General features: G+C 39.5%; 2 protein-coding genes across 4 annotated transcripts; one reads left to right on the top strand and one right to left on the bottom strand.

Moving 5' to 3' along the window:
* Nucleotides 1–4355: 4355 nt before the first annotated feature.
* On the bottom strand, nt 4356–5240 carry LOC123471367. The gene is made up of 2 exons (XM_045172604.1): nt 4752–5240; nt 4356–4457 (listed from the first exon to the last, which is right to left on the bottom strand). Exons 1-2 carry the CDS (start codon nt 5238–5240, stop codon nt 4356–4358), a joined length of 591 nt encoding a protein of 196 aa, XP_045028539.1.
* Nucleotides 5241–11907: 6667 nt separating this feature from the next.
* Nucleotides 11908–16832, top strand: LOC123471423. Of its 3 annotated transcripts, XR_006645858.1 has the most exons (10): nt 11908–12171; nt 12238–12347; nt 12414–12507; nt 12606–12723; nt 13117–13237; nt 13421–13491; nt 13568–13743; nt 13812–13945; nt 14010–14109; nt 16191–16832. XR_006645858.1 is itself a non-coding variant. In XM_045172670.1 (9 exons), the coding sequence occupies exons 5-9, from the start codon at nt 13484–13486 to the stop codon at nt 16220–16222; spliced, it is 450 nt and encodes a 149-aa protein (XP_045028605.1). In that variant the 5' UTR covers nt 11909–12175; nt 12235–12347; nt 12414–12723; nt 13117–13237; nt 13421–13483; the 3' UTR covers nt 16223–16832. The 3 variants fall into 3 exon arrangements, 2 of the variants coding, with proteins under 2 accessions (XP_045028605.1, XP_045028604.1); XM_045172670.1 differs by having other exon boundaries at nt 11909–12175; nt 12235–12347; nt 12414–12723; XM_045172669.1 differs by having other exon boundaries at nt 11909–12175; nt 12235–12347; nt 12606–13237.
* Nucleotides 16833–17554: the final 722 nt, after the last annotated feature.

A 17554-nucleotide genomic window follows, 5' to 3' on the forward strand; every position in this document is an offset into this window, starting at 1 on the left:
CAATCTCAAGGTTAATCATATTTAAAAAACTGATTTGTTTCCATCCGTAATGAACCAAAAACTATATTGTTTTGTAATCGATTTATTTTTTAAAATATCTTTTACGCCACTGAACAGGGTTGTTAACGATACTTAAAAAAACTATCGTCGATTTCGATACCGTTACTGGCTTGTATTTGTATCGGCGATACCGATACCGATCCTTATTTTGGCTGGTATCGGCGATATCGATACCGATACCGATAGCGATAGTCCGTGAAAAAAAATAAAGAAATTTAGTTTTAATTCTGTATATTATTGGTACTATAAGAGACAAGCATTAGCTCTAAGGAAAACTAAGGACTCAAAGCGCTGATCACTCAATTGAGTACGCATTGGCATCCAAACTCTTCCACCCAGAGAAAACAGACGTTCAACGGCGGCACTTGAGGGAAAACCAGTGTTAAGTTGAATAAACAACCGACGAAGATATGGAAATGAAGAATCAAGTACCCGGAAATCGTTGCACGTTTTCGTTTCAAAGAACCGATTGATTTCATCATCTGCTGGCGAAAATCTTTTTTGCGGGTTTGAAATAGATTTAAGGGGAGAAAAAAAGTCGGATCGGTCTTTCGGATCTATTGGGCTGTCATCGTCAACTACATCGTTTTCCATGCCTGGAACAGATTTTGAATCAGCTTGGATCATGACTTCAATTTTTTCTTCAATTCAGCCATGATATAAGCTTTAATCCCGTCCATTTCTTCTACTGAAGAAAAGCCATCAGCCAACCAATTGAATTTAAATTTTGGGTGAACTGCGGAAACAAATCGAAGCTCATCTGACAGAAAAAAATTTCTGAATCTTTTCTCGATGCCTTCAAATAAAGCAATTGCCAAGGGAGAACACACTTTCAATTTCCTTGAATTTTTAAGGTCATTAATTATATAGGATACACAAAAAAAGGTTTGCAGACGAAGTATCGGTATCGAGTATCGATCGATACTCGACCGATAGTCTTCCGATACCTGTTTTTGAAAGAAGCGCCGATAGTGTACCGATACTGAGTATCGCTAGCAGCGCTACTATGGGTATCGAATTCGATACCGATATTAACAACCCTGCCACTGAAGCAGTGATCAAATAAACTAGAGAACCAAAAAAAACCTATCGTTAAACTTCATTTATTTTACAAGAAACTTCCAATACATAAATTGATAATTTACAAATAGTGATCATATTATGAAGGTCGAATAAATTCCTCAACCACCACAGTCTTCGGTATAGCTGCATCCTAACCTTTTAAATAAGATTAACTCATAATAAGAAAAACTCCATGTATCCAAACCGAGTGTTAATAAGATATTTGGGAGACGAAAAAAGTGCTAAAATGTTTGCCCACGGTAACTCGAAAAATCCCAACAAGAAATTTACTCGAACAAAGGATCCGGAGCTGCAAAAATTAAAGATGGAAAAGGACAAATATCCGGTGAAAGTGTATAGTGAAAAGTTGGTGGAGGCATTGGTGAACGACGTTAAAGATGAAAGACAAAAAGTAGATGTAGTTCGGGACTTTTAGGTGATGATGAAATTTATCATCTAATTGCGCTAAAACAAAAAACTGATTTTATCCATGACATTGTTCTCTCTCCTTATCAAATCGTCACTTGCTTCAGTAAAGCTAAGATTTTTACACGATTGTTTGTTATGTTACAATGCATCTGTATTTACTATGAACAAATATTTTCGAAATTCTTGGGAACTTCCAAAAACTCATTGATCGCGATAATTTGCTATCAATATGCCTGTCGTACGACACAACATTTGAAATGGGAGATTTTTATGTGTCTATATTAACATACGACACACAGAATTTGAGGAAACCCCCGTGATTCCTCTCATGTTCTTGATCCACATGGAGAGGATTGAATATGTTCATAGTTTTTTCTTTTCGCGGGTTGCTGAACTCATTCCTGAAATAGCAAGCTCAAAGAAAATTGTCATCGTCACCGATGATGAAAAAGCCATTACGAATGCTGTTTCCAAGACATGGCCTTTTTTTGACATTCCTCTTTTTCGTTGCTGGATACATGCGTGGCAAAATATGAAACTCCAATTAAGGAAATTTAATATTCGAGATAAAGTTGGGGTTTCAAACTACAAGACTGATTTTATAAGTCTTTTACTTCAGAAATCAGAAAAATCGTACAAGTCTGTTCTCGCTAGATTTTATTTGAAAAAATGGAACAAGGTAAGTTTTGAAATGCATACTTTTCATGAAATCAAAGCAAAAATTAAGATATTATTTATTTTCCAGAATTTTTTCACCTACTATGACAAAAACATTGATACTGATATTAACAAGATGGGATCATGGATTCTGCTAAAGTTTGGCATCAAACGGTTAACGAACAATCAATCGGAATCATTGAATGCCACAATGAAGCGGCAAATAAATTGGAACAGACTGTCCATAGATCACATGGCAAATTCGTTGAGAATGATTGATGGTTTTTTTCTAATGAAAATTCGAAGAGGGAAGCTAGTTTCCCACATAACACAATGCAGTCCGTCGGATGTCCGACAGATGTCGAGGTCGGATGTTGAGTACAACTTTTTTATATCCGCCGGACAGCCCAACATCCGATTTGGATGTTCTATGGATGTATTTTTTTTTGGTTTGGACATTCTAAGGATATCCGAACGGGTTTTCATTTGGCTATAAATATGACATATATTGGACCTCAAATCTTGAAAAAACATTAGGTTAAATCTGGATTTGAACTCGGGTCTACCGCACTACAATCGAATATTTTTCCACTGTGCCAATCGATAGATATTCTATTTATCATTTTCGAACAAACGAATCGAATTGTTGTAAAACACTCGAGTTTTTTTCGATAACAAATCACCAACAGGATTTTTAAGAAGTCAAGATGATGTCGAACTTAGGTTAAACCAGAAGTGTATAAATTGCAATTAAACAATTTATGATAAAAATTTTTTAAATTTTAAACTTCAGCATGATTTATTAAGTTTAAAATAGTTTTTTATTATTTGAAATTAAAGTCCTATAATAAGTATACTTGCTTCGATTATTATTAAATGCCGAATAATATATATTTTCTGTAAGTTAATTTCCAATGGCTTGGTTCCCGTAAGCTAAACGGCAAGCCTGTGCAAACAAACTAACGAGAGTCACGACTTACACATATTTTATTCATTTTTTTGTAATAAATTTAAAAATAAACCACCCGGAAAATAGATAACTACTCCTTTATTTTTTTTATTTTTCGTATTGAATGCTGGACTTAAAATAAAAATACGTTCAAGGGAAAAATTTGAACACGGTTAAGTTCTTCCCTTTCGGAAACAAATAAATTTTGACAATTAATAATGAAACTTAGCGATCGGCATCAATTAGCTGTAATCGAGTTAACCGCCCCGCACCGATAAAGTGCATTCGGGGCTGAATTGAGGTGCCTCTTTTTCAACCGGGGCGGTGAGGGTAAAAATTTGAGGTCAACCCGTTGCCCCGACGCAATTTTTTTAAAATGCCGTTCTTTCGGTTTCAGAGTAAAAATCGGGGCAGGCGGGTAGAACGAGGTATTATCGGGGTTGTTATCGGATCGATCGGGTGAAACAGTCAATCCATTATGTTTTTTGCATCGATGAATCGATTGATTGCAATCGGGGTAGCTTCTCTGATTAAGTACCTCGATTAAACCCCAATTGAATTCGGGGAGAAGAATTTTCCACCCTGAGCCACGCTTCGATGGCCCGAAATGAGAAACCCGATTGGCAAAAAAGCGCCCCGATTGGCTCAAGGCCGATCCTTAAATGAAACAATTGAAAATCTTCTTGGCTGTTGGAAGGAGGTCCGTAGAATATAATTTTCGCACATCCATTGCACTTCCAAGGTGACTAGCCGATGGACATCCCTGGAACTACCCATTGAGTACATGGATATCTAACGGATGTTCGGCCATGATTCGGACATCCGATGGCAGAAATGTGCTATATGAGTTGTCGGGATTACACATTATTGCCCCAGCTTCAAGAAAAATCTGCTGGAAGAGCTAAAATTGGTGAACTACCAGAATTTCAGTCTTCAGAAGATTTGTTCAAAAAGATAAAATCTTCGCGATCATCAAAACACGTAATAAAAATAAACAATGTAACGATAAATTGTATAAAAATATTATTGTATTTCAGGAAGAAGACACAGTCAATTCGTCAGAGAAACCGAAATCCGTGGTTTATCATACTCCTGGCGATAGTGTCAGACAACGAGCTATGGAAATCATAAGGGAAATCCGAATCCAGCTTGTACCATCACTCAAACATTGGTCAGTTGTCGGTTCATGCGGCGATATTTACGTCGTAACTTTGTTCAAAGCTGGTGTGTGGAACATGACATGCACCTGTGTAGCTTCTGCTCTTTTATCACAAATTTTAGCTGCGATGTACAGCATTGACTGGGAAATGGCAACGAAGAAAAAGGAAAACATTACGGTGACGCAACGAAAGTCCACAACGCGCGAACGGTATCGCAGGAGTGGATTGAAAAAACCTTCGCGACTGGAAAAAAAACTTGGAAATCCTGTATTTAAGGTCTCAAATCAGCAAAAAAGAACCGACCCAGTCATTCATACGTCGGAAGAGCCTGATTCCTCGGAAATAGAGGAAAACTTATTGCCAAACAAACGGAAACTAAGAGAAGGTTCGATGTCACCCATTCTTCAAGCAGTAAAAAAATTTAAACAGCAAACGCGCTCCCGCTCATCATCACTGTCCAATACCGGATTTTCCGACAAACGTTCGCGATGTCTTGAGGATACAGAATCCTTCGGCAATGTTTCAAGCTCACCATCTCCCTCACCCAGTAGGTCTGTTAAAAAACATTCCCGTTCCCCAACTCCTTCAGATACAATATTCGCTGGCATGCGTACATGCTCACCATCTGCCTCAGTAAATGGATCCACCGGAAAGATGCCTCTTTCACCATCACCTTTACTTAAAGAATCGACCGGAAAAAATCCACATCCACCTTCGCCTTCACTTACAGCGTCCGACGGCAAACGATACCGCTCACCGTCGCCTTCACTTACAGCGTCCGACGGTAAACGATCCCGCTCACCGTCGCCTTCACTTACAGCGTCCGACGGCAAACGATTCCGCTCACCGTCGCCTTTACTTAATACTAATATGGATGATGAGGTAACCTTGGTCACAAAGCTATAACTTTTTTTTTCTTCCATATTTTTCTTCTAATTATAGCCTGAAAATGCGAGTAACGTTGAACTGGAAGTCGCGATAGCTGAATCATTGTTCATGCAACCAGTTATCGTCAACCAAAGAAATGCAGAAATATTTGAAAGAGAAGAAATCCTCGAAATTGGAAAGCCAGAAAGCTGGCTGCCAATAAAAGTTATAAACGCGGCGATGGAACTCATTAGACAAAAATTAGCTGAAGCTGGTGGTCTGCATTATTGCCAATGGGGGGGCAATGCTACAGTACAATCCAGCCAACTCCCATAAGTGGATACAAATACTCCACAATAATAGGGACCACTGGATTGTAGCATGTAAAGGTTTTGATTTGGCTGGATCAAATCTTGTGTTGCTGTATGAAAGCAACTGCAGCGGACATCAACCCGACCAGCATTTCATTTACTGCATAGCCCAGATTGAGAGAACTAAAAACAAAATTCTCAAAATCGGGCTAATGGATTGCGAAAGCCAAAAGAAAGGGGAAGCTGCGGATTATATGCCATCGCATTTGCGACAGCTCTGGCATTTTCATTTAATCAATCCGAATTGAGGTTTGATGGGTCACAAATGCCCTCCAATCTAATGAAATGCATTTCCGACGGCGCAATCATTCCTTCTCCGACCAAAGGACTCCGAACGCGTTCAAATTGGAGACCAAAGAAAAAAATCTCCATTCCCCTCTTCTGTGTGTGTCGGATGCCCGACTTTGGAGTTCATGAACTCCTTCCTAAAAAATTTCACGTTATGGTACAGTGCAACATTTCCAAAGAATATTTCCATCAGGAATGCGAAAACATACCCGAATCTGCCATCAAATGCAAAAAAGTGCCCTGGTATTGCTTATCTTGCATTTAAACGTTAAATTAAATTGTGTTATTTCTTTTCTCAAATCAAGAATAATAAAACCTTTTTGCTTTGACACCAGTTGTTTGTTATGTGTGATACTGGGGCTAATGGATTGCGAAAGCCAAAAAGAAAGGGGAAGCTGCGGATTATATGCCATCGCATTTGCGACAGCTCTGGCATTTTCATTTAATCAATCCGAATTGAGGTTTGCTGGGTCACAAATGCGCTCCAATCTAATGAAATGCATTTCCGACGGCGCAATCATTCCTTTTCCGACCAAAGGACTCCGAACGCGTTCAAATTGGAGACCAAAGAAAAAAATCTCCATTCCCCTCTTCTGTGTGTGTCGGATGCCCGACTTTGGAGTTCATGAACTCCTTCCTAAAAAATTTCACGTTATGGTACAGTGCAACATTTGCAAAGAATATTTCCATCAGGAATGCGAGAACATACCCAAATCTGCCATCAAGTGCAAAAAAGTGCCCTGGTATTGCTCATCTTGCATTTAAACGTTAAATTAGTTTGTTTTATTTCTTTTCTCAAATCAAGAATAATAAAACCTATTTGCTTTGACACCAGTTGTTTGTTATGCGTGATACATATCAACTTGGTATTGAACGATTCAAAAAATGAACTTGGAAATTCTGTAAAATGTATGTGTATTCTTAAATATTTAAAAATCTATAATATTTAAATTTCCGTGTGTAATTTGGGAAAGTTTATATTAGCATATTAGCACATATTAGGTGGTAGGCCAATAAGTGCACTTGTTAGGCACCAAAATCCATACCTAAATACTGGAAACGCCATGAAGTGAAGTCCATAGTTTTGGATCGAAGTCCATATTTTAGTAGTCCATTTTGGACTGTCTAAGTCCATAGTTTAGTAACACCCCGAATTTCCAATAACGACAGATGACATCGTAACAGAAAAATAAGATTCATAGTTTCAAGGCAAATGAACGCAAGAATGCAATCAGGCGGTAAGTTTCTCCTTGATACATATTGGATACTTTTAGCATTACTCCATGTCTGCAGCAGAGTGAAACGATTCCTGTCTCATCAAGTCCTTTGTAGTACGTAGAGTCAGTCTTGCCAGCTTTAAAAGATGACGATCCACAAGTTCCATGACCTTTAAGCTAAGGAAACAAAAAATAATACGTTGTATTAGAAAATGCTTTTATAATAAACCATATTTGATAACACAAAGACTTACTATAGGAATCTCAGAATTTACATCTGCAATAAATTCGTTGACTTCTTCATCTCTGGCAATAGCAATGCCTTCAAATAAAGGAATACTACCGTGGCTATAGTTAGGTAAATTAAAAATGGTAATTAGATAATGAGGATTAATTATACACCTTTATACAACTTACTCGTTTGCTGATTCAAGCCTGTAGCATTTCATATTTGCATCACAATGGCATACCAAAGGATCTGTGCCACAAGCTTTGCATTCCATGTTGTTGACACGCTTGATATCAGCTTCAATATGATAGTTACTGAATTTGAATTCTATGGAAGCCATTTCAAAATGCATTGGACTGATTGTTGAACACTACATAAAACCTATTAATAAACTAATGAAGAAGCCTATTAGAAATTAAACGAGGAACATATCGAGCTAATAGACTTACCCTGTTATGTTTTTCAGACAGATCTCTCAGAGTTTCAAGAAATTTTCTTTGGGAGATTTCTTGTATCTTATGTTGCAAATGATACCAATATAGAAGTAGATTACCACAGAACAAGTAACTACTTTCATCATCTGCAGTTCCCAGCCAAAATCCTGAAACGATGTAATCTGCAGTTCTACTTGCAATTTTTGGTACCACAAGTGGAACACTCAAATGCGGTGGATTTCACATCGAATCACCCTGGGAATTACAAAGACTATATTACTTTTATTTCTAATAGAAAAAATGCTGCTTATACATGGCTTCCAGACCTTTGGTTGTGACTACGGAAACATTCCTACACCCAGGTACACATTTTAGATCTGTAAATTTACATTGTCCACAAGTCAGGGGAAGTAAACATGGAACTGAAACATCTAATTGTGAAAATTTTAAATTATGTAAATGAGAAAAGTGTATATACATACTACAAGGTAAGTAAAAGAGTTATACCATACCAGTTTTTAAGATTTCACCCTTCGAAGAGAAAAATTCTTCTTGATTCAGGAATCTGTTGCATTTTTCAACAGTAAACACTCTGTTGTGGAATAGAATTTTAGTGTGAGTATTTATATCACATTCTATACACAAATGAAATCTGAAATCAATGCAGCGTACAACTGCATCAGCATTGAGACAGATTTGGCATTTTTGCTTTTAGAGTGCCTGAGAAGCAACAATATTTTCCTGTCATTTGGGTCTCAAATTGGCCCATTCATTCTCTATCTTGCTGACTCTTTTCCCCCAATCTCCAACTACATTTTTTATTCCGTAACTTTTTTCACACTCCTAAACGTCTTCTTTGTCAAGTCTAACTGTGACTGTAGTTGGCTTGTGATATCTGTTAATCTTTACAAAGTTGTTGTTTCAAATGTTTCTTGGACTGAAACAGGATTATCGTTATATTGAGCAGGCAGTTTACTAATTAGGTCTTGACCTACAGTGAAATCCGTTTCCAAAGCTAAACCTTTTTTTTTTTAGCTTCATTCATAAATTTACATCCGTTTCCTCTTCCCAGGATAGATAATTCAACACAGAGTTGACTTGGCTAGCCACACCGTTTTGGTCAAGCCACACCGTTGTGGTGCTGTGTTTGGTAAAATCTATTGCCCCCCAGAATTCTTGGGGCCTCTAGCGCCCAAGAATGCTATTGCCCCCCAGAATCCAGGGGGCGCTAGTGTTTGCTGTTAATTTTCTTGTTTTTTTGTTGTTTTTTTTTTGTACCTGCCAATCTTTTACGAGTCAACATTCCGTACTTTGCTAATTGAACTGCTGAAATGCTTCTCACAATCATGCAGGTAAAAAAATGTTTAGCTCTTTACCTGTAAACGTTTAAAATTAAATGTTAGCCGTTCCACAATGAACGTGCTATTTTGGCCGCTCAGTACACACAAAGCGTGCTGTCAGGATTGTTTATTTTTAAAAAATTTACTTAATTTGTTTCTGTTTTTAATTAGGTATTTAAAATTGCGTAAAAAAAGATTAACTATATAGAGAGGTTACGGCTGCGCGGAATTCTAGGGGGCAATAGCATTAGCAAACACTGGAGACCCCCAGAATTCTGGGGGGTAATAGAATTTTAGGTCGCTAGAGGCCCCCAGAATTCTGGGGGGTAATAGGTGTGACCGTTGTGGTTTATCCCACATGGTCTCCGTGGTGGACTCCGACCCTTCGGTGGGATCGCGGGCCAAGTTTTTCCCTATCTTACGAGTGTCGCCGCCGAACGGTCAGTGGAGTGAAATAAGGATATGTCAAAACAAATGTGCTTGGTGTTTCATGGGTCTTATTTCTTAGTGATTTGATCATTTGTTAGTGCCCAAAAATTAAAAAAATGGAACATTGAGAGACTGAAAAAGAGTTACGGAGAGCCCTAAAATATGAAGAGAAAAAAGCAAAGCAGAGAGAGAAAAGAAGATTGGGACCCAATGCTGGAGATAGATAGAAAGTCGAAAGTAGAAGGTAGTTAATATGGAAAACCATAATTGTAGGAAGATAGGAAAGAAAAAGATAGTTGAAAGAAAAGATAGCCGATCGACAGCCAATAAATACCTAAGAGACAAACCATCATCCCTTGCATCCACTAACAAATCAAGAATTGATCGACTAAAATTCATCGTAATATTGCAAAGATCTTAATTTTATTTAGATTGATTCTATTTTTTTTTGTACTTTTAGGCAACTCAGCTAGAAAGAGATGTTGGTGCTCAAATACAGATGTTTGTATATTTCCCTAATGCCACGGTTGGAAGTTGTGGATGTTTTTCATTTGGGGAGATAACAGAGGTAATAAAAACCAAGTCTAGGGAATTTAACAACTTCAAGCAATACTGGAGCACAATATTTTCACTTGTTGAAGGTAAGCTTAAGCATGTCTACAATTTGTTAATAACTTTGCTGCGTTATACATTATTGTTCACTTTAGCCAAGCGTAGGATGAATGAGGCTGTAGATCTTGATGAATGCTTCAATAATGCAACCCAACATAAGGATCCTGAAATTTGTGATTTAGATAATCTTGGTGAACTTGAAGATACTGAAAACATCAACAGCAACAATGAAAATGGGTACGATAGTTTTCAAAAGTAAAGCGTTACTTCTGAGTTTGATAGGATTCCATAATAGGGACATTGATCATGAGAACGCTGTTCATCTAATTTCATTTGGTTCTTTTTTTTTTTTTTTTTGTGATGAGTTGTGGCGGCTGTTTGTTCTGCTTTATAGATCGCAAAGAAAATGAAGCAGTTTATTCCGTTATAGTAAACTTGGAATAAACAATGTCGAAAAAAACTATTTCCATCCGCTTGATTTACCTTTCGTTACCTCTTGCGCCTGCCCATTTGTTTGATTTATTTCGCCGATTGAATGTAATGTGATTGCATGATGTGTTAAGGACGTTGATGCCGCCATAAGTCAACTGGTGATTGATGAGTCCAATACCTTTGCCTTTTTGAGAATCGTGAAATGAATCTTTTTTTTTAAATTCCGTTTTGATGGAAACGGGTTTGAGTGATGACCGGAAATGATTTTCCCGGCGTGTTATATCGCGCAGGCGGGTGTTATATCTCTCGGTCGTGAATAACAAAAGAACTGGTATAGGCATCACAGCGCAGGGTTGATCGACGTTGCAAAAAAAAACGCTGTCTCTTTAACCGCCCGTGCGCGTGCGTGCCGACGGGTTTATCCAGCCATAGACACATACGAAACACCATAACTGTACAACGGACGGCCTCTTTTTCTCTTTTCTTTTTTTGCTGATCAAATCAAAGATTCTTATAGCAAAGATCATAAAACACAGTTGAAGTATGGCAAAAATTGAAGAGTTGAAAACAATAAGCCTGGTATAGTTAGAGTTAGTAATGCCTTCTGATATGGGTATATTTTTTCTGGAAATTAAGCAATAAAAACTTGATTAAAAATGAATTCGATAGCACCATTAGATGCACGACAAAATGGGGTTTCAGAAATGCACCAAGTTTGTAAGAAAATGTCGTTCTAAATGGTCAAACGAGAGGTTGTAAGAATCTGGTTTTGGGGGTCTCCCCCAAAATGCGCGAAATTTCATAATTAATTTTTGAATAAACCAATACACAGATTTTTTACAATTTTCAAACAAAAAAGTTTGAAAAAAGTTGAAACAAAATTTCTACGAATCCGTTTCGCGGCTCACCGCAGTACTGGATGTTACTGAGGAAACGTAATCCAAGAAACTTTTTTCAAACTTTTTTTATTATCACTTTTTCATACAAATTTCACGGAATTCGATAGATCTCGACGAGTTCTATTCATTTCCGTAAAATTTATAATGTTTTGTTTATTGGTTTATTCAAAAACTAATTATGAAATTTTGCGCTTTTTTGGGGGAGGGGGGGGCGGCCGTCGCTTAATCGCCTGTTTCTGTTAATATACATTTACATTTTTCAAACAAGATTTTGGGGTAAGAGGAGGGGGAAGTTTAGTAGTGTTTTTGTGGTTGTTTTTTAGTTTTGTTTTTAGTGTTGATCGGGGGGTTTAGATTCTTTCAATTAATTGTGTTTCTATGAGAAATGTAACTAGTTGTTTAGCTATTGCTCCTATGTGTGTTTAGGGATGTTGGGGTTGCATCCCATCAGTGTTTGTATGTCTAGGGGCAGAGAAACGTTGTTTTTTAACAATGCGTTCGTCAGTTGTGTTCTGGCGTTAGAGTAGTGAGGGCAGTGAAGGAGTATGTGTGTAGTGTCTTCTTTTTTTCCGCATCCATGTAACCATTCTGGATTAATGTCCATGTCCCATTTCCTTAAAGTGTTATTAAGTTTGCAGTGGCCACTTCTGAGCCTAAAAAGTGCTGTCTGGATCTTTCTTCTTTTGTGGGTGTGCCAAGGGCACATGCCCATTCTCTGACGGTTGATCACTCCAGTGTTGGTAGAGATTGTTTTTAATGTAGTTAAAACTTGTTGTTTATGGATGTTTTTGATTTTCAGCAGTCTTTCAGCTACATTTGGAAAGTGGCTCAACTGGTGACCTACGTTTTTGTGGCGTTTGGCGTTGGCTGGATTATCTGCTGTTGCATTGCCGTGTATACCTGAGTGGCTTGGTATCCAGTAGAATATTATTTTGGTGCCTGCTGAGTTGAAATTGACTATTTGATTTATTATTTTAGGTATTGTGTGGCTGGCTGTCCATTTGAAGTTCCTGATTGCCTCTATGGCTGCTTTGGAGTCGCAGTAGATGGTGATCATGTTCCAGTCTTGGTGGTATACGTGGGCCAGGGCTTGATTGATGGCTTCTAGTTCAACGTTGAAGCTGTTTGTTGTTTCAGAGAGCAGGAATAATTCTTTTATTTTCAATTTAGGTATGAAGAATGCGCATGTTGACTTCCTGCTTGTCATGCTTGTGGATCAATCCGTGTATATGGACAAGTGGTCTGGTGGTTCATCTTTGTTGATTGCTCTGAAGGTTGCTGACGTAAGGTGAGTGTTTTGTTTTGCTGCTGTTTTGCTCATAGGGAACATTTCGACGGGGATAGAAAATAGTTGCCATGGTGCTATGGGATCCGTGTGTGGTTGATCGGATGGTTTGTTTCTTGGATGAATTTTGTATGATAGCTTTAGCTCTCTTAGGTGGCGAACGATTGATGGGGTGCTTCTGGTTTTCCACTCCTTGTTAGATTTTGACAGATAGTAGATTGTTGAGTATGCTGGATTCCATGGTTTGCTGCATAGCTTCATTAGGTACGTTTTGGCTAGTAGGTCCCATCTTTCTTGGATAGAAGTTATTCCTGTTTCTGCCTGCATTAGTGCTATGGGGGTTGATCTCATGCCTCCTTGGATGAATCTTAATATGCTGTTTTGAGTTGTTTCTAGTTTTTGGATTCTTGTTTTCGGGGCTGATGAGATGACTGCGGCTCCATAGTCTATTTTGCTGCGGATGATTGCTGTATAAATACGGAGGAGGGGGGTAGTTTGCAGCGGGTGTTTGCCATAGGTAAGCATTTTTATTAGGTTGGCTCTTTTTTGTATGCCGTTGTTGATGTGGTTGATGTGATGGTCCCATGATAGCTTGGAATCAAACAAGATGCCAAGTAACTTGTACTGTTTGCTTTCTTTGATGCGTTCGTTGTTGATGAGTAGGTTTAGTTCTCGTTCTTTGTTTGTTTTCCTCGTGAAGGTGACAGCTGCGCATTTGGGGGTTGAGAGTTCAAGTTTCCAGTGTTTGGTCCAGCTGTCTATTATGTCGAGGTATGGTTGTAAGGTGGTCTCAGCTTGTCGTTTGTTGATTGTGGTGACGTGGATTTCTATGTCGTCTGAAAAATAGGGACGTTTTGCAGCCGGCTACTGGTGGTGGAAAGTCAGCCATCATGATATTGAAGAATATCCGGCTTAAGACGCACCCTTGGGGGACGCCTCTATTAAGATATCTTTCTTCGGACATGTTGTTTTCCATTTTGACAGTAATACTTCTGTTGGTTAGGAAGTTTTGGAGCCAATTAAGTATGTTCCCTCTGAAGTTCAATTTGGATAGTTTGTAGATTAATCCTGTTATCCATGTGTTGTCATAGGCCTTTTTCAGATCCAGGAATACTGCTGTGGTGGATTTCTTTTCATTGAAGCCGCTGATGATATCGGATTCGAGACGAACTATGTTATCGTTGGTAGTGCACCCACTTCTGAAGCCTGTTTGGAATTTTGGGAGGTATTTGTGTTTCTCTAGGTGCCATTGGAGTCTATTATTAATAATTTTTTCCATTATCTTGCAGAGGCATGAGGTCAGCGAAATTGGCCTATACGAGTCGGTATCTTCTGGAGGTTTATTTGGCTTTAGGATTGGGATGACAATAGCAGTTTTCCAGTCGGTGGGTATGTATCCTTTGACAAGTGATTTGTTGAATAGGTGTAGTAAGGTTTTTAGGTTAGTGTCATTCAGGTTGCTGATCATTTTGTTGTGGATTCTATCTTTTCCCATGGCCTTGCTTTTTATGTTTTTTAAGTTTCTTCTGAGTTCCGCTTCCGTGATAGTTGAGTTGAGTGGGCAGGCTTGCTGGTCGTTTATTACATCCTGGATAATTTGTTTGTACAGTTTTGTACGCTCGTCACTCCTCTCTCTTCTTTCCCTTGGACAGAATTGATTTAGTAGGGCATTTGCTTTTTCGGTGGGGTCAGTAATGGGATCACCATTTGCGTCTTTGAGTGGTTTGCTGGAATACGTATTTTGGGGGGAGTTCATGACGTTTTTTGTTAGTCTCCAGAATGCTTGGTTATTTCTTGGCTCGCTCAATGCTGTTATGTATTGGTCCCATGAGTGGTTTTTGGCTGCCATGATGGGTTTTTTTTTATGGCTTCCATTTTATTGAGGGTGGCTTTGTCAGATGGGAGTAGTCTTTTCCGCCAAGTGTGATAAGCTTTACGCGCTGCTGTGGTGGCTTTTTTGCAGAGTGGTGTCCACCATATTTTGTTAGACTCTTTTATGTTGGTGTTGGGGGAAAAGTGTTTGGTAGTAGTTTCGATGATGGCCGAGTAGAAGATTTTGTACTCCTCGTCTGTTTCTTGGGTTGACATTATGTTTTTCTCTCTTAACTTCTTTTCTAATTCGTTATTCCACTCTTCCCATTTCTTGTCTGAGAATCTCCAATAGTTGTTTGCTGTGATTATGGGTGGTGAGTTGATGTGTGCTTCGATGATAATGGGGGTGTGGTCACTACCCCAGTAGGCCCCAGTTGTGATGGATAATAGGTGAGCAATGTCAGGTGAGGCAAATGTGAGGTCTATTGTGGAGCTTCGGTTTGCGTTGGGATTGGGCCGTGTACCTAGGCTTTTGGGGGTACATAGGGTGACCTTTTCTTCATTTAGCAGGATGTCAGTTATGATGCGTCCACACTTGTTTTGGGGGTGGTGATCATCCCAGCTGGGCGAATGCGCATTCAGGTCTCCTCCTAATATTAGGCTATTGTTGGATGAATTGATAATGTCTTCAAATTCTTGGTATGAGCACTGGTTTCCACCAGGACAGTATATGAAGATGACATCAATTAAGTTGTTGTTTTTTAGTTTCACAGTTATCCCGATGGCTTCCTTGTCTCTGGGGGCTGGTAACGTCAGAGGAGTGGCCTGTAAGTTCTTTTTAATTAGGATGGCGACACCACCACCTTGATTTTGGCGGTTGAGGTAATGAGCTTGGTATGCTGAGAATTTTGGTATGAAGTTATCGTTCCAAAAGGTTTCACTTAATAGGATAATGTGCGGGTTGGTGATTTTAATGTTTATTTGAATTCTTGCAGTTTAGATTTATATAGGCTTCTTGCGTTCCATTAAATAATTTTTAACGGTCCAGTCATTTCTTGTTTGTTGTTGTTGTTGCTCGGCAGTCTATCGTGTGGGGTGGTTTTGGTGGTGGGCGATCATTGTTGTTCAGTGTCAGGCTCTCCTTCACCAGATTCATCAGCGTTTGTAATTGGTTGTGTGTGGCTTCAAAGCGGGAATCCATGTTCTTTTGTAGGTTGTTGACTTTTTCTGGATGGTTAACTAGTGGAGCAATTTGTTTCTTCATAGTTTCGACTGTAGTTTCAAGGGTTGTGAGTCTGGCTTCGGTCTGTTCAGGTGGTTGGTGGTTTTTAAGGAGGAGGATTTGGGATCTTAGGTGGTTAATTTCTTTTTTGATGTTGTCCAGATCGATGTCGTTTTTAGCGGTTGGGGTCATGTTCGGGATGTGGATCGGTTTCATGCTTTGCGGTTTGCTGAGAAGCTTGCTGGCTTCCCCTATGGGTAGTTTGTTTTCGTAGGCGAACTTTATTATTTTTTGTTTATTCTGGAAGATGGGGCATTCTGTTGTTCCAGCTGCATGTCCAGGTATTCCGCAAGTGGGGCATTTAGATGGGTTAAGGCAGGTGGGATCAAGTGGGTGGTGGAGTGAGCAGTATTTACATGATTGTTTTGTTTTGCAGGATTCCTCAGGATGACCAAATCTTCTGCATAGGGCTGGTCTTGGGATAAATTGTTTAACCTGGAATATTTCGTGGGCTACTACTACTTCCCGCGGGAGAGATGGTGTGTTGAAGAAGAGTTTAACCGTTTGGGATGGTACTTTGGTCCCATCATCTGACATGGATGAAAATCTTTGGGTTTTAGTGACTCCCTGATCTGCCAGAAGTTCCGCGAGTTCTTCATCTGAGTTGTTGATTGGTACGTTACGAATGATCCCCCTGATGATGGATTCGGACATAGCTAATGTGCAATAGATTTGGAATTCTTTGACTGATTTGAGTTCTAAAAGTTATTTTTTCTGTCCGTTGGTTGTCGGGTAGATATTCAGGTCGCCCCGATGTGTCCATTTGGTGCCTTCTCTAAGGGGCCCCACGATGTTTATCAAGGCATTTATGAAGTGTTTTTTCTCTGTTAGGCTTAATAGGGTGAATGCTTTGGGCTCGCATGTTAAATGGATGATGACAGGTGCTCCGCTGATGGGTTGATCAAAAAGGTCGGAGAATCTGGGGTGGATTCGTCGTGCACTGTGGTTATCCGAGATTTTTTTCCTTTTGTTATTACACTCCTCTACTTCCATAGATTGGTCGATGGCACTGGATACAAGTGTTAAGTCTCCTGGGGTATGTTGAGCCATAGCGTGGTTTTGGGGTGGGGGGAAGAGGGGGGGTTGAAACACAGGTAAGTTTTCACTGCTTCGGGCTAATTAGCGCGCACTATTCGACACGAGTGTATGGTTCCGCATCTAAGGTGCAACTCACCCCAACTTTGTTTTTTTGAGAGCTGTAAGCGTCCATTGTGTCAGTTGAGGCTACATCTAATAACAATAAGTGTCGTCCGGACGATCTAGACGATAGGCGTCGTCTGGACGATAAGTGTCGCACCCTATGGGCCAAAAGTGACGGCGCAGCTTGTGGATAAGCATCGTCTTCTTGTGCGCTTCCATGTTGGCCAAAGGATATGGTCTGTTTAAAAAGGAAAGATTGTTCCCCCAACCATTCGGCGACACCGACCATTCGGCGACACCGACAATTTCGGCGGCACCGACCGTTCGGCGGCGACACCGACCATTCGGCTGCGACACCAACCGTTCGGCGGCGACACCGACCATTCGGCGGCACTGACCGTTCGGCGGCGACACTCGTAAGATAGGGCAAAACTTGGCACGCGATCCCACCGAAGTAGTGATGGCGATATATCGCGAAGTATAGACATTCGATACATCGATATCGGTATCTATATTTTACAGACTTATCTGTATCGTTTATGTTCGATAACCTTACGCACCGACAGTACAGTATCCTGCACAAAAATCCGAACACCGATT

Source organism: Daphnia magna, linkage group LG4 (genome assembly GCF_020631705.1).
Source record: "Daphnia magna isolate NIES linkage group LG4, ASM2063170v1.1, whole genome shotgun sequence".
NCBI lineage: Eukaryota > Metazoa > Arthropoda > Branchiopoda > Diplostraca > Daphniidae > Daphnia > Daphnia magna.

Coding starts and splice junctions, on each gene's coding strand:
- LOC123471367 (XM_045172604.1), bottom strand. CDS start 5,240: ATGGAAGAAAAAAAAAGTTATAGCTTTGTGACCAAGGTTACCTCATCA. Junction 4,458..4,751: donor GTGATGATGAGCGGGAGCGC/GTTTGCTGTTTA, acceptor GCCATTTCCCAG/TCAATGCTGTACATCGCAGC.
- LOC123471423 (XM_045172670.1), top strand. Junction 13,744..13,811: donor GAAGTTTTGGAGCCAATTAA/GTATGTTCCCTC, acceptor GTGTTGTCATAG/GCCTTTTTCAGATCCAGGAA. Junction 13,946..14,009: donor CCTGTTTGGAATTTTGGGAG/GTATTTGTGTTT, acceptor ATTATCTTGCAG/AGGCATGAGGTCAGCGAAAT.